At 46.5% G+C, this 20,791-nt stretch overlaps 1 protein-coding gene across 1 annotated transcript in view; it reads left to right on the top strand.

Annotated features, from left to right (window-relative positions):
- Positions 1-17,854, top strand: part of LOC131108702 (cadherin-18-like) — a 50,815-nt gene extending 32,961 nt beyond the window's left edge. Inside the window, exons 5-12 of the mRNA XM_058059918.1 lie at positions 3,242-3,409; positions 3,506-3,693; positions 3,770-4,023; positions 4,464-4,600; positions 5,630-5,751; positions 6,860-6,977; positions 13,773-14,024; positions 17,052-17,854. Coding sequence (XP_057915901.1) covers positions 3,242-3,409; positions 3,506-3,693; positions 3,770-4,023; positions 4,464-4,600; positions 5,630-5,751; positions 6,860-6,977; positions 13,773-14,024; positions 17,052-17,557 — 1,745 coding nt within the window. The 3' untranslated portion in view covers positions 17,558-17,854. The remainder of the gene's footprint in view (positions 1-3,241; positions 3,410-3,505; positions 3,694-3,769; positions 4,024-4,463; positions 4,601-5,629; positions 5,752-6,859; positions 6,978-13,772; positions 14,025-17,051) is intronic.
- Positions 17,855-20,791: the final 2,937 nt, after the last annotated feature.

The raw sequence follows: 20,791 nt of genomic DNA on the forward strand, positions 1-20,791 counted from the left end.
AGCATAGTGAAAGGTTTGACGTAAATACTTCGCTCTAGGATTTCCGTGTGTCTTCCTAATTTGGATTGTCTAACAAGTCTGAAACCCGGTCACCTAAACACAAAGCTAGTGCAAAGTTTTTATTTTAATACATATACATACAAACTAAAATGTTTTTTTATTTTTGAGAATAACAAAAAGGCTGAATAACTCTACAGAGCCTTATTATCATTGAGCTATTATGCGCGTTGTTGCTATCAAGCCCGCAATGCCTTTTATGCCACTACACAGCACAGCCTAATTGATATATCCAATATGTAATAGGCTGCTTACTCATCCCTAATTTACATGTCAATTCCATGCAGGATTTATAATGCAGCAGCTTTGGATTGTGGAAACACAAAAGAGTAAACAAAATGACTTTTGCCTTCATGTATTTTTGCATCTAGTTAGCGTCATTTGTGTGTGCGTGCTTGTCCTTCCTCCCGGCGAGCGTTCCGAGTCTCGGCGTGCTTGGCAGCCCTGCTGGCGATGCACGATGTGTTGTAAACTTGAGCGCCCGCAGCAGCGCACAGGTCACTTGGCTCGCACTTAATGAGGCTGGAATACATTGGGACTAACTATACAATCACGCCTGATTGTTCTCGCATTCGCCGCCAACGACTGGTTGTAAAGAATGGAATAGAAATAATAAATAGAAAAGAGCGAGAGAGGGAGTTTGTGTCTTTTTTTTTCCAAGGCTGTAAGCAGGAAATGACACGCTCTTTAAGCGGCACAACATCGGTGATTAGTGTAAAAATGACCTTCGAAACATTGAAACAGGAGGCCATTCGGCGTACAGTGGCATTTAAAAGTCACCTGCCAGTTAAAATGCGAATAAACACAAACAGTGGAGAGTTTCGTGGAAACAGCTCATCGTTTTCCTACTCCGGTCTCCGGCGGTTGAGACGCATGGCTGTGTTTATGACGTCTCGCTCCGTGCTGATTCATTGCTGATGAGCGCAAACTGCCCGGGCCGGCCGTGACAGATGATACGTGACCTCTGAGACCCCCCCCCCACCATTCTTAATGCTGCCTCCTTGACCCACTTTTAATGACTAGTCAGCCTGGCGCTGGATTCATTTCCGTCTGCAGGGTCTTGACACAGAAAAAAAGGAAAATGACCTTTTGGAGTAATGAAAGCGCTTTCATTTGCACGTTTTGGTAAAAAAAAGGGGCGGAAAAAAAGCAAAATTAAGCTTGTCGAGACTTTCATTGAAATGAATAGCTTGAATAAAATATATTAGCTGGAGTCCCTGAATGGCTGGAGCGGTCTCGTTGTTTGACTTCTATTTCACACTGAAGCTACACTATGACACAGAGGACAAACGTCTCGGTTGACTTGGAGTATTAGTACCATGCAGTAACATAAGACGATCCAGATATTACATGTCGAGTCCATTGCTAAAAGAATACCAAGGGTGTTTATGGTCGGAAATTGGTCTCCATGTCTTTCATTTTCTTTAAGTTGTCATTCGTTAAGGTTTTTTTTCATGTATACACCATATTTTCCGCACTATAAGTCACACTTTTTTCATAGGTTGGCTGTTCCTGCCACTTATACTCCAGAGCGACTGATGGACATCTTTTCTGTTCATGTTTATTTTTTGTATAGCTGAATAACCATTGTGTTAGCATATCTTACACCTATTTAGCCTGTTCGCTATTATTTTATTGTTAGAACTTGCCTTCCAAGAGGACTTAATGTCTGTTTTGGTCAAGTAGTTTGGAAAATAAATTACCCGCAAAAAATGCAACTTATACTCTTATGTATGTTTTTTTCTACTGACTCTAATTACTGGATGATAAGTCGCTCAGGAGTACAAGTCGCATTTTTTGCGAGTAATTTATTTTACAAACTACTTGACCAAAACAGACATCTTCTTGGAAGGCAAGTTCTAACAATAAAAGAATAGAGGCTGAATTGATGTAAGATATGCTAACACAATCATTATTCAGCTACACAAAAAATAAACAGAAAAGATGTCCAGTGTTTATGTAACATAAGCAGTTTTTTTCATTTATAAGTCGCTCTGGAGTATAAGTCGCAGGAACAGCCAACCTATGAAAAAAAGTGTGACTTATAGTCCAGAAAATACGGTATATCATGCAAAACATGCGACAGGTTATTATTCACTTTTGGAAAAATACTATAATACTACAGCGTTAGTCTTATCCATGTTGCATAACGGGCTGATTGATGCATTTCTAGTTGGTTGAAATGAAGGTTTTCGTCCACGTGGAAGCTTTGGGTTAAAGCATAGCATTCTTAGCTGTAGCCACTTGTGTTTATGTAAAACAACATCAAGTGTTTCTTGTTGAACCGCAGTTGTCGGCTTGACAAAGAAATGAAAGCCGTCTTTGGAGGACTAATTCAACCTACAACTCGGTCGCCATCTTCAAACGAGATGGCGCATTGTGCGGCTCATGCAAACGACTGCACAATATTACAAACTCCTCTCATCAAGCGTCGGTGGGAAATAAAAAGTGTTCTGTCAAACAAATCAGTGGGTGTCAACTGTCAGCAGGAGGCGAGAGAACGCTGAGTGTTTCTTTTTTTTTTCTCTCTGTCCCTTTGGCGATCAACAACGTTTTCCACGCAGGGTCCCGCTGTTTCCAGTCATGCGTATTATTACAGGGTTCACAAGTTCACAACAACACAAGTTCAATGGTCGCCGCAGGGTGCCGGGGCTCGGGAAGGAGGAGGAGGAATGGTCAGATCTGGTACTCGGGGAAGGGTGTGAGCGTAGCAACATTATTCCATCTCGTTCCACGCGGCGCTAGTGAATCAGCGCTCTCACTGTGACGCTCGTATAGGAAATTGTGAGGCGCGCTTATTGGATTCGATAACTCGCCGCAAGTCAATCTTTAGCTCAACGTGTGTGTGCACCGTAGTTGGAAATGTGATGGAGAGGTGAGAAAGTCCTGGACTCAAGGCTGAGCGCTAAAGTGAAAGCAAAGAACCTCTTCAATGCAATAATTGCGACGTTTCAATAAGACAAATGCTCGATGACTTACGGGCTATTAGTTGCAAAGCTGTTTTGCTTAATTGCGGCCATGTTTTCCAACTAATCCGACCCACGTTTTGCAGACTTGTGCTTGTCAGTCAACAAAATGTGCGCAAGAAACGGTGTAAATTGTAATTGTTATTGTATGTTTTGATAAGTTTTTTTTTTTTGAGAACTATTTGGCCCGGGAATGACAACGTAAATTGTCTCTGCAGGGATCATCAGGACTGCCTTAGCCAACATGGATCGGGAAGCCAGAGAACACTACACTGTAGTCATCCAGGCCAAAGACATGGCAGGCCAAGTCGGCGGCCTCTCCGGATCCACCACCATCAACGTCACACTGACCGACGTGAACGACAACCCGCCAAAGTTCCCACAAAGTACGTACCCAATGGGAACCCAGGAGCATCCCAGTGATTCGTTGGGTACCGATTGTGTTCCGAAATGTCGCTCTAACATCCGTTTTTTGTCCGCAGAAAATTATCAGCAGTATGTCCCCGAATCGGCTCAAGTCGGGAAGCCGGTGGGGAAGATCAAAGCCAACGACGACGACCTCGGCGCCAACGCGGACATCAAGTACAGCATCATCAACTCGGAGGGCGCCAACATGTTCTCCATTGCTACTGACAGGGACACAAAAGACGGAATCATCACGCTGAAAAAGGTCAATATTTAGTTTCGATAGGCACTTTTGTCAACATGGCGTGTGTTGACATCTTTGCTCCGCCCCGTCCCGACAGCCCCTCAACTACGAGCGAAAGAAGACATACACGCTGCACATTGAGGGAACCAACACCCACGTGGACCCCCGTTATTCCTACTTGGGCTCCTTCAAAGACACTACCACTCTCAAGATCACAGTAGGCGACGTGGACGAAGCGCCGGTCTTCTCATTGGATTATTACATCATGGACGTGTACGAGAACTCGCCGGGAGGCACGGAGGTGGGCGCCGTCACGGCTCGGGACCCCGACAGCAGGAACAGCCCCGTCAGGTAAGACGGAACGTCGCAAAGAAACCATGCGAGTCGAGCTGGTCCGAGCCTGGCGTGATGTCATGAATATTTGCGTGAATGATTCTTTTTTTTTTTCCGGGTGCTAACAGTGTGAGCTAACCGCAGGCGATACAAGTGCTTAGCACATTTGTATGCGCTCTAAACTTCCAGTTTGTGAGGCAGTGGGAATGGGAAAGACAGATAGCAGCCCCGAGGCGGCGGACTAATCCAGGGTTTCACTCTGCACAGGTATCTCATTTTGTGACACTCATGCATGCGATCCCCCGCCCGCCCCCCCCTCGCAGCACCCGGCGGCGACGTGAAGCCGCTAATGAGATGGCGTGTCGCTGATGCTTCAGCGAGATGTCGCCAGAGCATTGTTGCACCGCCGTATGGCGACTGTGGATGTACTCTGAACGATTCCCGGTACTTGTCTTCAGGTACTTCATCGAAAAAAAAGAAGTGGGTCCGAACTATTTCCGAATCGACGAGATCAGCGGCGTCATCAGGACCACGCAGCCTCTGGACCGGGAGGACACGGCTTGGCACAATATCACTGTGATGGCCTCGGAGGTTGGTAGGTACCCGCTGATACTCCATCGATACTCCAACACTACGCTGTTTAGCTAGGCCGGTATGGACTAATCGGCCATTTTTTTTTATACTAATGGATTTCTATAGTTGCACATTTCTTTTCTGTCCCACTCTTCAAGCAAAATGATAAAGTAAATATTGCCAAGCGCATTTACTCGGGGTTATGAAGATCATTTACATACTGATTAGAATGTATTCAAGTAGGACTTCCTTTTAATTGACTAGCAAATCAAATTAGTCCCAATTGTTCACTGTCCTTTCATACATGTAACAATTAATTAAATTAAAACAGGCCCGGCTAACTTTAGCTATCAGGTAACTTGGCTAATTTGTAATCACAATTAGGCAAATCCCACTGCCGAGCAACCGAGGTGCTGCATGCTAATGCTTTATTATCTCCTCCGTCGCTTATTAGCATGCAGGCATGAGCTTGCAGAAGGCAGAAATATGGCGGCTTTGAATGCGCAAGGACAAGGGAAAATAAACTTACCAGGCAAAAATATGTGCAAGATGAAGCCTTTTGTCGGTGCTCTTAACAAGACGGAGCCAACATAAACATTCCATCATTCACTTCCGTGTGACCTTCCTGTAATCATTTATTTTCTGTAATAAACTTTGAAACCTGACATAGTTACACATTTGTATTGGTAATCTTGCTACAGCAATGCATCACATGCCTTCACCAATGTTGCGCAATGGGTAGAAATGTATAAAAAATTACATGCAAAATTGCTGAAGATCAGATTCCAATCTTCCAAGGTTTTCAACAACTTCCCTTCTAAAGCTTTTGATCTAAAAAATAATGCTCCCTATTCAGTTTTGATAAAACTGCCACCACAATGCAAGGTTAGAATCTGCCATCTGGATCTCATCGACATCGAATGTGACGTGGGTTTCTATAGCTACAGTACGAAGGCACAAAATGGTGGCCGGTCCGTGTGCGGATACAGACGACAGCGTCAAGTAGCGGCTGACCTTTGGCTTTGATTTTGTCTTCCCTCGTCTGCGCCAGACAACCCTGGCCTCTTCAGTCACATCCTGGTCACCGTGCAGGTCCTGGATGTCAACGACAATGCGCCACAAGTGGCCGCCGACGAGGAGATCATCGTTTGCGAGAGCACGCGAGCCGGACAGGTGAGCGTCCCAAGTCCGCCATTAGTCTTTTTTTGAATGTATTTTGCTGTAAACGGTTCTTCGGAGAAGCAGCTAGTGGCTGAGAGGAAGCCTCACTGGGCGGCCGCTTCATCAAGGCTCATTTAAAAGCAGCACTTCAGTGCAAACTGTGGCAGCTCACAATGGAAGCCGGCTTCAGTTTGCTCTCAGTGCTCTTTGATTCCTTTGAATTAAGCTTTTTTTTTTTCCCCTGTTTGAGCTACAGAGCAATCAGATGCATGGAAATGGCTGAGAGGCCAACTGGCTGTCGGAATAAAGCAACATTTTAATCATTTTGCACTAGTTGGGGAGAGTCTGAATTAAGGTTTGCATTAAAACGCCGCAGAGGCTTTGCTTGCGGATTAAGCGCGAGGAATGACGTTGTGTTAAATGGCACGGCAAGGCTTGGCTGCACACGTTAAAGAACGCGACTCGTTTGGATCACGCCACGCGGGGTTGCTCCCATTGGTTGGCAGGCGGGCGCTAATTACCAGGCGCCAACTGGCCCTCATTTGCATAAATAATACCATATGTGTGGTTTTGTTGCAGTCAGCAAACAGCGAATAAAGGTGATTAAACACTGATTAAAACTCGCTGATGAATGCTGAGAGTCAAGCGACCACGTTAAAGCCACCCCATCCATCATCCATCGGCAGTCAGTCAGTCAGGAAGTCAAGAGTCCATCTCAGGCACACAGAGGACTCAAGCTAGCTGGGCATGCCCACAACACCGCTAGATCAGACTAGAATCCAGAGTCTTGAATTAGCCACTCTACTTTGCGCTCCATCAGCCAACCTACGGAGGAAACTCATTTCGGCCGCTCGCCAAAACTCATGACCATCGATGAGGTGGGCAATGTCGATCGACCGCTAAATCGAAAGCTATGCCTTCTGGCTCCTCACATCGACATTACTGCAGTTGCTGCACCGATTCGCCTTACTGCACTCTTGAACAAGACCCTGAGATACTTGAACTCCTCACGCCACACTTTTCCGGCTTCACATTCACACACACACACTGGCATCCATCTTGGATTCATTGCCTGCTTCTGTTCCCGCTAACGACCTTGTGTCGGTGCGTCCAATTTCAGGTGATCCAGACGGTCAGCGCCGTGGACAAGGACGACTTTGCCAACGGACAACGTTTCTCCTTTGCCTTGCCCAGCCAGATGTCCGTTAATCCCAACTTCACCCTCAAGGACAACGAAGGTACATGGAGCTGCCCGGCGGCTTTGTTTGCATTCCTTATGCCCGCCTCCCTCGGGAGGCCTCGGCTGTCTCTATAACCCCCGCCCGTATATCGCCGGGCTTAATGTGGCCGGTGTCAAGCGGGTTCCGCTCGACATGTGGGAGGCGGAACACAGACGGCGAGGAGGTCGGTTGGTGAGGAGCAGACGGCTTTTGCCGACTGCGTGCTTGCTGTTGTCAAACGGATTAACTGCGCTCGTGGAAGTTAGTGCTGGAGCCAACGGCAGGTGTTGCCATGGTAACCATCACCACCTCTGGTGGATACCTTGAGTTAGGTTGGTCGCAGAGGAAAACGGTTCTCCTGAAGTCAAAGAAGCGCAAAAAAAAAACCAATCTAATGCATACCTTTTTCATTGCATGTTTTATTTATATTTATTCATATAATATTTGGGGTGTGTTCTTTGCATTTTCATGCACCCCAACTGTGGTGCCTATGCTTTTATTTGACTTACAAATACACCACAGGGCAAATTTGCTAGTGACAAGCACACACAGTTGGTTTCAGCACCTTGGCACTTAGGACAGCGACATGAGCAGAGTGAGCCTGTCAGTCATAGTGTCTTGGTGGGTAAAGGCGGGGCCGCTAGCATACACACAACGTGCAGCCATTGCACTTTTCTTAAAAGTAATAAAATCTCATCTCCCCCATTTTGCGTGACCCCCCCCGATTTTATTATGATTTTAACATTGATTCCAACTACATTTGCTGTCAGTTGAAGGGCTCTTTGCATACAGAAATACCACTGTCCTCTATGGGATGTATATTACAAGCAGGAAGCAAGGTAAAAGAGGTATAAAAATAGCCAGGTGACTTTGCAATCCCGTTCAGAAGGTAAATCAAATCAAAGATGTTCAGCTCGGGACGACGGGCGTCGGATCGGGCGCGAATGTTCCGGAGGATAATAAAACGCCGCCTCGCTGTACTTGTTTGTCCTCGACATGGGAACAACTAAGAGGGCCGAGTCAGAGAAGCCATTTGCGCTCCAATAAAAGCAGCTTGACATCTTCCCTGATAGCATCAGGCGGACCATTAAGAGACGCCGGCGAGATGGCGTCTTCTGGTAGCGGGTCTTGGAAAGTCGGAGAAACGTTCAACAGTCTGCTGGTCCATAAGGACACGGTGTCCATGGCGATGTTTTTTGCACATTGAGAAATCCCCCCCAAAAACGTGGAGCCATCTGCTGCCAAATATCCCAATGGCAGCATCGAGCATGGAGCACAGAGGCCCTCTCGCTGCAACGCTCCATGGTAGCGTTTTCGGATCACGCTGTTGGACTAATGGCGCATGGTAAATTTGGCTCCTGCTGCACAGCATCCCTCCTTCTCCCCGCAAACAAACTGCAGCATAATCCCCCCGTGGGACAGGACGCCTTTTGTGTCGGACATGGAAATAGAACATTGTCCCTCTATTAATCAGTTGCTGCAGAAAGTTGGAGGGGACCGTACACAAAATATCACTCAATGGTCCAAAAAGCTTCAGCTCTTCAGCTCTTCTGGGAGAAGGTTCTCCAAGAGTGTGTGGACGGAGCGAGGTTGTTCCAGGCTCTTATAGAGTCCAAGTCCTCAAGGGTGGGGTGGCATCAGAGCTGATTAAATGTTTTTTTGTGTTGAACTGGACTCAAGTTCTTGGGCCTTTTTGCGGATGGAGCATCAAAGCGATGATTCCCTTTTGACACGACTTGACACGCATGGCGGACGTACCAAATATTAGCGTGAATTTATTGTAAATGCGGGTTGCAAGTATGACATAAGACAAAAAAAAGGACATTATGCCATACGGACGACACAAAAACACGGAGTTGCCACTACTTCATGACACCATAAAGGGGAGAAGAAACAGTCCCCAGGCTTCGCTACACATCTTCAGCATAATGAGTGTAATGTTAGCACTTTAGCTCACGTCGCTATGCGAGTGTTACCAATGTGCTTGTCCTCCTGTCCCACTCTAATGTTCCACTGTTTTAGGTGATGTATGGTGTCAATTAGGTTGGACAAACACCATTAGCTGTTCAATACGCTACACCAGGATGTCTCAGAGGAACAAATGTTCCGACTCCTGGTGACTTGCAGTTTGAGTCGTTGAGAGTCCGGTCTACTTTGTCCAAAAGATGTCAAAGCAGCTCCATTCTTAGCGTTAAGCTCCGGCGGCTCCGTCCAACCCACTCATCTGCAGTGGCAATAAAAAGAAGAAGTCCTAATGTGGATTAGAAGTCCTTTGCTGTGTCGGCCAGAGCGGCACAATGCGGCGGCGTGCCGTTTGACGACTGTGTCTCGTAATTAAAGTAAGCTGCTCGCGCTGCCAGCCTCCCTTTTCCTTCTTTTATGTTGGCTGCTCGGTGGCAGGCACCCCCCTTTAAAAAAAAAAAAAAAAAAAAAGACCTTCTGTTGTTGTGACGAAAATCCCTCTCAGTCATTCACACCGCTAAATCTCTCATGACCTCCTTTTTCCGCCTGCGTTACACTCGCCTCGCCGTGGATCTTCATGAGGAGTTCTCGCCTGGCGCTTGTTTGCGGGATTATGTGTACAAACCCGCGATATGAATTCCATTCAAATGCGTGGAGGGGACAAAGACGAGATAGAGGGAGGGTTCAAACACTGCCACCAAGGTCCATACATTAGCGTCAAGTGGTCCAGTAGCTTGGACTTTGGACTTCTGTTTGCGATCTTACGGTGACCTTACTTGCTAGCCTACTTCTGTGCTGCTAATAAAGTGTTGATTCATGCTAATCATCAATCCCAAGGGTCGCTGCGTCACCCATGTACTCGTCTCCAACAAGATGAATGTGCACAAAAGGAAGCAAAAAGGACATGGCCTATTTTCACGTCCTGTCCTGTCTTGTCCTTTTTAATAAATGATGAAAACGTCCTGGTTTTCATCGTTTCGTTTGAATTCAGCAGCATTACGGCACGCTTCCATATGCAACGTCATCCCTGACAGGCTGCCGTGAGCGGATGCAAAAAGCAAAACATGAAACCAAATTCTGGTTCCAACTAAAACTGGAGAGTTTGACTACAGGTTCCTGCTTCATTCTTACTTTGGAACGTGTGTCTTTGATTATAGATATTATTTTGTTTTTCCCAATGATAAGATGTCTTTAAGTGAACTTGGAGACATTTGAGTCAGGAAAATAATATTTAATTCAGATGCGTCACGAAATATAATACTAATTTGTAACTACAAGGTCAGGCAAAATGATCTGATACATTTGTAGGTTAAATAAAAGGCAAATAAAGTAAAACTAATAAGTGTTTTTATTTACGAAAAGTACATATAATGCCATTGTTTGTTTGTTTTAAAAATTAAATCAATTGGGTGCGAGGTTGGCCGGTTGATTTTGGTTTCAATGCAGATCCAGTATCTGTGAAGTTGGTAACCCATAATAAGATGGTGTTTGGAGCTGGTACGGGATCACGTCTATCGAGATTGAAGTGCAAACGGAACGCTTGTTGTGTTGTAGTTACTCACCAGTCCAATTCTTGGCATTATAGGAAAAAAAAATTGCATTATATGTGCTTTGTAAAAATAAACACTTTTTTATTTGACTTTATTTGCCTTTTATTTAACCTACAAATGCATCAGATCATTTTGCCTGACCCTGTGTATGATTTTTTTAATGCCCTGTGATTGGCTGGCGGCCAGTCTAAGGTGTACCCCACCTCTCGCCCGAAGACAGCCGGGATAGGCTCCAGCATTCTCAACATTCTGAGATTAAAGCTGGCTATGTTTTATTCTAATTTGCCACAAAAGGCTGTGCCAACTACGGTGGTAATGGTTCAAATCATAGAAGAGCTCGGTCTAATGGCGCAGATTGCCGTGATGCATTTCCAGGCAATGGGTGTATGGCGCTCGGGCGTCTGCATTTGCCGCTTCTGGACAGATGACTCTATTGATGGAGTGGTAATTTAGCTCAGTCGCTGCAAAGTTGACTTTCAAGAGGAGGTATTAGCGAGCGCTTTCACTGCTTTTAAATGTCAACGTGCCTCGGCGACGTCACTCACTCTAGCCAGAGAGCGGCCGGCGCAATTGTCGGCCGTTAAAAGCCACATCACCGCTTTGCCACCAACTTGTTAAATGCGTTCAACTTTACTGTTCCACTTTGTTCTCATTACCTGTCACTTTGCGTTGACATTTCCCCGTCGAGGGGGGGATGAAGTGATCTTTAAATAACCCCCGTGCATAAATAGATCAATTGATTTCTGGAGGTATCCGCTTTCCATACTAAAAGGCCCTCCTAATATTACCGCCGATCGGCGCTTGTGGAACAGGAGCTGTCAAGCGGCTGATGTGTGGGACGTTTAATTAGCCTTGAATTCCCAAACAAGGCGCAGTGTTATTGGTGCAAATACACTCTAAATGTGCTTAAGAAGAAGCTATCACTTGTAACTAATCCGACAACATAAAGACACTGGACACTTCATTAGGTACACACGTCACAGTAATAAGATCCAATAGGATGATCAATTAATTGGCGTATGCGGTCTATTTTTATCCTCAATAGTCATGTTCCTGCTAGGCATGCTAATGTCTGATTCAGCACATCCGGGAAGGGCAAGAGTGCTCCATCCACTTGAGTGAACTCTGTGAGCGTGGGAGTTCACTCTTACGTTCCTCTCTGGCCAGCGAGTCTGCTCCAAGACACCTCAAGCCCTCTCCGCTCCCTTTAGAGCATTTTCAAAACCGTGTTATGGCAGAGTATGAAGACCAGTATCTCCACTGATGTACAAGAAAGGAGTATTTTGGACAAAACTCTTCTATCCAAGCAACCTGGTAGCAAATCGGGTTCGATTAGCCATTAAATTATAAACAATGCAAAGCCTTGATGAGACTCACATCAAACTGATTGCAACTGGACTGTTCAGACTGTCTAAGAAGATCTTCCGCCTCTCATCCCGAGTAGGCTCCATCATTCCCGCTCAAAGACTAGGTAGGGCAGCTCTAGTCTGACTAGATAGGACAGCTACAGCCCGAGAGGTTGGTGCAGGATCTTTAGCCAGTACAACCCCTCAGACTAGAGCTGTCCTATCTAGTTTGAACTAGGCTTCATCAGTCCATGCTCAAGGACTAGATAGGACAGCTCTAGTCTGAGAGGTTGGTGCAAGATCTTTAGCAAATACAACCCCTCAGACTACAGCTTGAACTAGGCTTCATCAGTCCATGCTCAAGGACTAGATAGGACAGCTCTAGTCTGACTAGATAGGACGGACTGGGATCCATCAGTCCATGCTCAAGGACTAGTTTGAACTAGGCTTCATCAGTCCATGCTCAAGGACTAGATAGGACAGCTCTAGTCTGACTAGACAGGATGGACTAGGATCCATCAGTCCATGCTAAAGGACTAGATAGGACAGCTGTAGTCTGAGGGGTTGTATTCGCTAAAGATCCTGCACCAACCTCTCAGACTAGAGCTGTTCTATCCAGTCCTTGAGCATGGACTGATGGATCCTAGTCCGTCCTATCTAGTCAGACTAGAGCTGTCCTATCTAGTCCTTGAGCATGGACTGATGAAGCCTAGTTCAAAGGACTAGCTACCTAGTCCTTGAGCATGGACTGATGGAGCCTAGTCCGTCCTATCTAGTCCTTGAGTATGGACTGACAGTCTAGTCAGTCCTATCTAGTCAGACTAGAGCAGCCCTACCAAGTCTTTGAGCATGAAGTGGTAAATCCGGCTCAGATAGCATCCAAAACATTTATCAGCAAAGGAGCTAGATTGCTAACATAAGAGTCCCCAACAACACGCTAGATGCTAGATTAGCCTATTTGTCATTTTCCAGCTCTCACGTCTGCAGCTGACTGACGGATACTTGGCAGATTTATTTTAAGATGTGCGGTGAAGCCTGAGGTAAAAGGTGTTTTGGTAAAAAGCCTCATCTCATGTGGTAAAAGCAAGCAAAGAAGTGAGGGAGATGACGCACGTTACTGGTAGAACATCATTTAGACGTCCATTTTGCATAATAATGTAGCGCCACCGCTCCTGTGGTTCTAATGATGCTTTGGAAGGACGCACTTGGGCACGCGTGTGAGACGTCTTCAGAACAAACAGGAAGCGGCTGTGATCTCCAAGCCAGCCGAGATGGCATTTAACGAGATGTGAGCCGCTCTTAGGCGCACACTTTGCCTCCTCGCCTATTACCTGCCTGCGTCGTACACTCGCACCCGACGCACGCACGTCGGCAGATGGCTCGTCACGCCGCGGCAATAATCAAGACCTGCTGCGGGGAGGCGGACTGAGAGGGGGGGGGGGGGATTAGCATGTCCTAATTGAAGTGCGCCGCCACTTTGCGGTCGGCGTGGAGAGGATGCTGTGCTGCTCCTACCTAGCTTGCATCGTCCTCCACCCCCCCTACCCCTCACCCCCCTCCACTCATCATCCAAAGCTTATTTGCACAACCCCCCTACGTCTCCTCACAGCACACCAAACAGCCCCCCCCCCACGCGCACGGCCGCCTGCCAGCCTGCCTGCGTGCCGATTGGGCGATACGGCAAGTCGGACTTAATAAAGCTTGAAGTGTGCGTTGTCATACCAACTGTCCATCATTATAATTATTGGGAGATGGAGCCCAGATTGGAGAGGGAGGCCAGGTCTCACAGCAGTGGTGGAAGAGAAAGAGGGTGGGGGGGCGGGGGGGCATGTACTCTCCTGTCCTGTTCAGTCATTACGATACAGACGTTAGCATCACTATCTCAAGCTGTAAGCCGCACCTCAATCATTAGCGTGTCTGTATTTACTGACTTTTTTTCCCTGTCGCCGTTGCAGACAGCACGGCGGGCATCATCGCCAGGCGGCGGCGCTTCAACCACCTGACCCAGGAGCTGTACGAGCTGCCCGTGGTGGTGTGGGACAGCGGGGAGCCGTCGCTGAGCAGCACCGGCACCTTGACCCTGCGCGTGTGCCCCTGCCAGCGCCACGGCAAGATTCGCATGTGCCAAGGCGAGGCCTTCCTGTCCTCGGCGGGCCTCAGCACGGGGGCGCTCATCGCCATCCTGTTGTGTATCGTCATCCTGCTGGGTGAGTGGTGGGGGACGGGAGCTTTCGGAGGGTCTGACAAGGGCAAACGGAGGAGGAGGAGAAAGGGGCGGGTGGACTTGAAAGGACGCAGGTGGGATTCAGATTGAGGCTGGGGAGAATTAAGAGGCCTGGGGGGGGGGCAGAAGAAGAAAAAGAAGAGCTTGTGAAGGACACAGCGAGAGGAGAGCGTGAATAGAAACGCAGATGACAAAGACGACAAAAGACAGGAAGTGCAGGGTTGCTGCGGCTCGGAGAGAACTCGTGTCCACTTTGGGCGCCTTTTTCTATAGCGCCCGTCCTCATCGGGTCGCGGGTGAGCTGGAGCCTATCCCAGCTGGCCTGCCTGTCTCTAAGAAGAGGCGCTATTGTGTACCGCATCCGCATTGCACTTTGGGACACCACAGGCCTAAACGGTTGTTGTCACCTCGCTATGGTACCCGGAGCTGTGCCGTGTTGCCATAGCAACCTGCCTCAGCACCACGATATATATAAACTTCTGAATTGTGTTTCCACTTTATAGGATAAGAGTAGTTGTGAGATTGTACTGCAAATGCTTAGTGAAGGAGACAGAGAAAAAAAAAAGCCATGAGGTGTCTCATACCAGACGTGTGCGCCGTGGCGGGGTGGACATGATGCGATTGAACACGGCCTCGTGCCAGCGATTGTCTCAGGGCGTTGAACATGATGCATATTCATGCTGGCTTTCCTCGACGCAATGCCACAGAGGCCGGCGAAAAAGGCCAAAACTCCTCTCTCCGCCGCAAACACTCCAAACGGCAGGCAGAAGCCGCGTTCTCTCGTCAGCGCGGGTTTTGACAAAAGCCTGAAGTGGGTGGGATGTGATGAGGGTCAGTCAAACGGACCGCAGGCTGCAGCTTTCTGTAAAATTACACGCTGAAGGCTGAGAGACCCATGCTTTGTGTCACCTCTGCCGTGGTCACATTCAAGTACTTTCTCCATCGCTCTTTGCAGAATGTTCACACAATCGCTGCAGTTTGTTCACATTTTGAAGAAAAATAATCCAGACGTCCTTTTGCTATAGCGCTTGTCCTCACTGGCGTGACGGGGCACATAGACTAGACATGCAAACATTCATATCTGTGGAGTATTCAGAATCTCCAATTAGTCCAGCAGGCTTAAAAATGACTGGAAATAGGAAATACTTTCAACCTATAATATGCATTCCGTAGGTATTATGACATAATTGTAGTTGCAATGTTGTATCCTCGTGTTAAACCATGCCAAAATTTCAGATAATGAGGTTAGCGCATTTGGGAAGAAGTTCGGGATGGCTCAAAACGCTCAGTTTCAAAAGGCGTGGTGAAACTGCCCCTTTGTGATGTCACAGATAGATTAGTATGGTTCCTCACAGTTAGGAAGTTATTATTTCCAGGCTTTTGCGGGCTACTTGTAATGATGTGGCAGGCCAGATGTGGCCCCCAGGCCATTCGTTTAACACCTGTGGTCCAGCGTAAAATCACCAATATTAATAAAAGCTGTATTTTTATATAAAAAAGGAAAATTTGTAAATAAACAGACATTGCTATAACCTGATGCTCGCTGGTGGTTGGGAATATGACATTCTAGACCAAGTTTCTGCCATTTTGGACCAATTTGGCACCTAGCTAAGTTCCATGGAGTATTTTTCCACAATTTTACCCCAGTAGCTAGACAAAACAGTAACAAAGACAACAATCTGCAATCACACAACCCCTATAGCGTTTGTGGCCATCACCTAACCGTCCATCATCTTGCAGGAAAAGATAGTAAGTGTCACCCTCAAGTTTGAGCAACGGCGCCGTTATTAAGCAAGAGAATAATAAAACGGAAATGTGTTTTTTTTTTTTGACACAATTGCATTAATGCAAATGCTTGCTTATCGGGTTTGGGCTGCAACTGTGTCATCATCGTCAAGCTTGCTTATCAGCGCGCGCGAGAGAGAGATATAAGCATCCGAATGCAGCATCTCCCCTTCAAGCCTTCACCGCCGCATCTCGCTATACGAGTGTCATAATGAAATATATTTTCATCTGTTGTTTATCCATCCGGAAGACGGCTCTTATCTGTCATTTACCGAGATCTGTGGTGCAAGAATGCGGAAGGGGGGGGGGGGATGTTTCAAAAGCTGTTTTATGGCTTTTCATTTTCATTCCTTTTCCATCGCGCTGGATTGTTTGTATGAATGCAACGTGAAGATTCTGCTGGGTGTGCCTCGCCTCTGCCGGTGGAGCATAATGAACTCCCTTCAGATGGTAACGCTATGCTGCTGTAAAAATAAGCAACCCCCCCCCACACTACCATACACACGGCTGACACCATCTGAGCAGATGATGGCGTTAACATCTCACACAGAGGTCATCAGTAACTCAATTTACAGCAGATAGCACGTCGACTTCATTAACATTGGCATTTCCATTCTGCAATATTAGATTTATGCGCCTCCATTACTGACCAGCGATAAAAACGTACGCAAACACATGTTCCCTTTCTCTCATCGTTTTGCATTTTGCGTCCCGGCTCGGCATGTGGCTTAAATTAGCGGTACAGATGACGACCAGACAAGCGTCAAAGCCGACAGCTTGCGTGGGGAGCGCCATTGCTGTTGGCTGAAGCGTGTTATTGATTTACAGTGTCTCCACGCTTGGCCGCATTTAATGTCGCCGTATAAAAATCGGATAAATATGTAACGTGGAATCAGCTTGCTTTATGAGCAACATTTGTGTTGGTTGTGTACTGTAAATGGGATTTGATCCAGTTGATTTAACATTGGAGTCACATGTAGTATTTATAGTAACTGTACTGCAACAATACCAGTAAAAAAAAAATACTACGCAATATTAGTGACTAACGATGCATCTGTTGGAATGACGCTTGGATAACAGTTAGGAAAACTGTCAACGTCACATCAGATGACTTATGTTTTCAATTGAAAATGGCTCAGGAAAAGAGCCCTGAGGCACCCCAGAAGCTGTGTTTGCTTAACCAGTATAAATGATGCTCCAATATGCCTGTTTTTGGGTCCTTCAGCTATCGTGGTTCTCTTCGTGACCCTGAGACGGAGCAAGAAAGAGCCGCTCATCATCTCCGAGGAAGACATCCGTGAGAACGTGGTCACCTACGACGACGAGGGCGGCGGCGAGGAAGACACGGAGGCCTTTGACATCATCGCCCTGCGCAATCCGGCTGCCGCCGAGGAGCTCAAGTTCCGTCGGGACGTCCGCCCCGAGGGGAGGCAGCTGTGCGGCGGGCACCGGGGCCACCGGAGTCCCTCGTTAGAGCTGGACGAGGTGGACGTTCACGAGTTCATCAAACAGAGATTGGTGGAGGCCAACATGGACACGAGCGGCCCGCCCTATGACTCACTGCAGACCTACGCCTACGAGGGCCAAGGGTCACCCACGGGGTCCATCAGCCCGTTAGACTCTCTGGGCACGCAATCGGAGCAGGATTATCACTACCTGGATAACTGGGGGCCTCAGTTCCAGAGACTGGCAGAACTCTACGCAGAGGCAGATTCAAATATGAAAAGTTAGTGTGTGATTCCATTCCTTTGGGAACCAAACCGGATTGAAATACCTTTGGAATCTTTTGCGGACGCAGTGTGACGAAATCAGATCTCTCGTGGTTTTTACCTTCTCATTTGAAGAAACCGCTTTTTTTTTTTTTTTTTTTTAAATCCTGGCTCCTTCATGTGGAACTACTCGATCAAATTTTGAGAAGAAAGAACACTATGGGGAAAAATGAAAGGGATATTTTCCTTGTGTATATTTTTTATTGCTCAATAAAAGTTCTGATATCCATGTGGGTGGATATTACGTGAGAAAAGTGCAAGCTTGTCTTCTTCATCCATCATGCAAGTCATTAAACCGAGAACGGATGCCTCCCAGATTGGATACTGACGGATCAAATCAGCGTACGTGTAATTTACTCGCTGCGGCCTTTTTTTAACACGTTGAACCGCGGCGTCCGCCAGGATGGCTATTGACGTATCGTCCCACAGCTTTGAGGTTAATTAAAGCTCTCTTTTACGGCGTTGGTTAGCTTTATGGCGCTGGAGTATATGGCGACGGACGCACGTAACAATGCTCCGCAGAGCAGTTAGAGGAGGGGCAGGCAAAGTATCATGGCGGTGGAGCCGTTTTTCCGAGGCGTGATTGTTAGGGCCACGCTCAGATTAAAAAGAGTTTGAGTTTTTCTTGGAGAAAGTCCTAGCGCCATACGGAGTGGGAACAAATAGAATGGCAAAGATTTGCATTAATGTGTTTACCCAAAGCTATGCACAGAAATCATAGAAATGTCGACTTGGATGGTTTACTCTGTTTACCTCAAGATCTACGATTTTTCTGGAGGAATTCAAGGGCTTATCCTGGATGTTCCCATATGATTCTAGAACCATACCAGTTGGGTGTTGAGGTCTAAGGTCTGAACGGGGTGAAGAGGGTTTGAGATTGTGGGTAGGCCCATCGGTTGTTTGTTGGGGAGGAATACCCTGGGATTTAGGAGACTGGTTAAGGCTATCCATCCATCCATCATCATCCACTTATCTTAGTCCTGGGGACAGCAGTCTCAGTTGGGAAGTCCTGGGTCCTCTCTTCCGAGAGGATACTAATGGGCTTATAAGGCCCCTGGGCCTAGTGTCGGCTGGACATACCCGGAACACTTAACCAGGAGTACCACTGGATGACCAACCTCCTCACCCTCATTGGCATCTGTGATGTTATTCTTTGGGTCACAATACCAACCCCAAAACCAAAACGTGATGGTCAACCTATACCAGAATTCTGGTTCTTTTATAATATTTGGTCCTATCTATTGTACGTGCGAGAGACCAACTGGGGTCATTGGGGTTGAACCATCTCCATCAAACAGTCCCTTACCTCTTTTGTGCGGTAGGAATGGGCTTACCTGACAGAATGGAAGCAAACGTTGGCTGGGTCTGGCCTCACGTCCTCCCTTCCTGCTCCAGTCGGGTCTTTTCCTTCAGAAACGCTGATGACAGCCTCTGGAAAAAGACAAAAGGCAGACTGATGAATATTTTAAATCCTCCTCTTGTAGCTCCCGTCTTTTTCCCTTGCTTGTTATCGTCTCCTGAGTGTGTTTTTGTCTTTGTCACAAGAACACAGCCGTCTTCTCTGGGAAGGTCCCGTAAGGGTAACTGAAGGAGAAGCTCCCGAGTCGACATTCCTTACGTCTTATTCAGTCACTGTACATTTATCACAGTCCGTCTTTTGGTACAATTTCATTATCAGACTTTCTCCGCAAAATCAATGCTTGGATGCAGTTGCCAGGGGAAACAAAAGAGGCTGGAATGCTTAATTTTTTTTTTCCAGTGGGAGAAAAGTCAATAAAAGTCCACCGAGCAGAGATGATGATTTAGTTGCACAATTTTAAGACAATTAACACCATATTGGATGCGACTCGACCCCTCAAGTCGCGATGACAACATCATTTCCTGTTCCTGTGTGTTGTCAGCCCATGATTGCAAAATCCCATCAGTGTTGGAGTAGTTACTGGTTAGCTAATTAAGCATGCGATGACACTTTCAAGTTTTAGCCGAGAAACAGACTTGAATGCAAATTCATTAAAAAGCCGTGTAAATTTTCCGCTCCGGCGCCGAGCGTGTGTGGGAAATGAACCAGGAGATAAGCGCTCGACACTGAGAGGTTTACACGGATTAAAAGCGTCACTCCTGGAAATAAAGATCTCATTCTGGCGAAAGCCCTTGTGAATCTATCGGGGCGATGCCGTGTTTTCCAAGAAGTCGGCTCACCAGATGAGAACTGTTGTCTGGAGCGTTATTTCCGATGCTGTGAAGTGCGCGCCAACGCAACTGGTCTACATCCCCCTAATTGCACCGCCATTTTGGATAATTAGAGGCCTGAATTTGGAGGACAAGGACAACCCTGGTAAAACGGAGGATGGAAGACCAACACATTTAAATCAACACGACATTGGAAGACATGCTATGTTAGCATAGGTAGCTGGAATGGTACTTCCATTGCAGTAATTGTTACATTATTGCAGTATATTGATTGGGGGGGGGTATGATGCAGTACAAGTCAATATCGATGATGAGCTGTTTGATCAATAACTACACAGCTAATATTGACAAAGCAAGAAGCTAGGTTATAGTTATGGAACCACATTACACCACAACATTTTATGACGTTAATTACCGTATTTTCCGGACTATAAGTCACACTTTTTTTATAGGTTGGCTGTTCCTGCGACTTAAATGAAAAAAAATGTTTATTTACATATAAAATTGACATCTTTTCTGTTTATTTTTTGTGTAGCTGAATAAGCATTATGTTAGCATATCTTACATCTATTCAGCCTGTTCTCTATTCTTTTATTATAGTTAGAATTTGCCTTCCAAAAGGACATAATGTGTGTTTTGGTCAAGTAGTTTGGAAAATAAATTACCCGCAAAAAAAGTGAATTATACTCCAATGCGACTTATGTATGTTTTTTCAACCTAATTATGCATTTTTGGCCTAGAGCGACTTATAGTCCAGAAAATATGATATATATCAATTTATTTCATGAAGTCAACATTTATGACTCAACACTGCAAAAAAAATCATGAAGCTAGTTTGGAGTGGAGCTCAACTCTACATTTTGACTCCCTTGTCAGGTTTTCAGCCAGCAGGTTGGGAGGACGTGTCATACGTGTGCACGTGCTTTTGATTTAATGATCCGCGGAGACAACCCGCGGGGCCGACGAGGTCGGAGGCTCGTGCAGCGAGAGAGCGTGCGCATCTTAT

Source organism: Doryrhamphus excisus, chromosome 21 (genome assembly GCF_030265055.1).
Source record: "Doryrhamphus excisus isolate RoL2022-K1 chromosome 21, RoL_Dexc_1.0, whole genome shotgun sequence".
NCBI classification, from domain to species: domain Eukaryota; kingdom Metazoa; phylum Chordata; class Actinopteri; order Syngnathiformes; family Syngnathidae; genus Doryrhamphus; species Doryrhamphus excisus.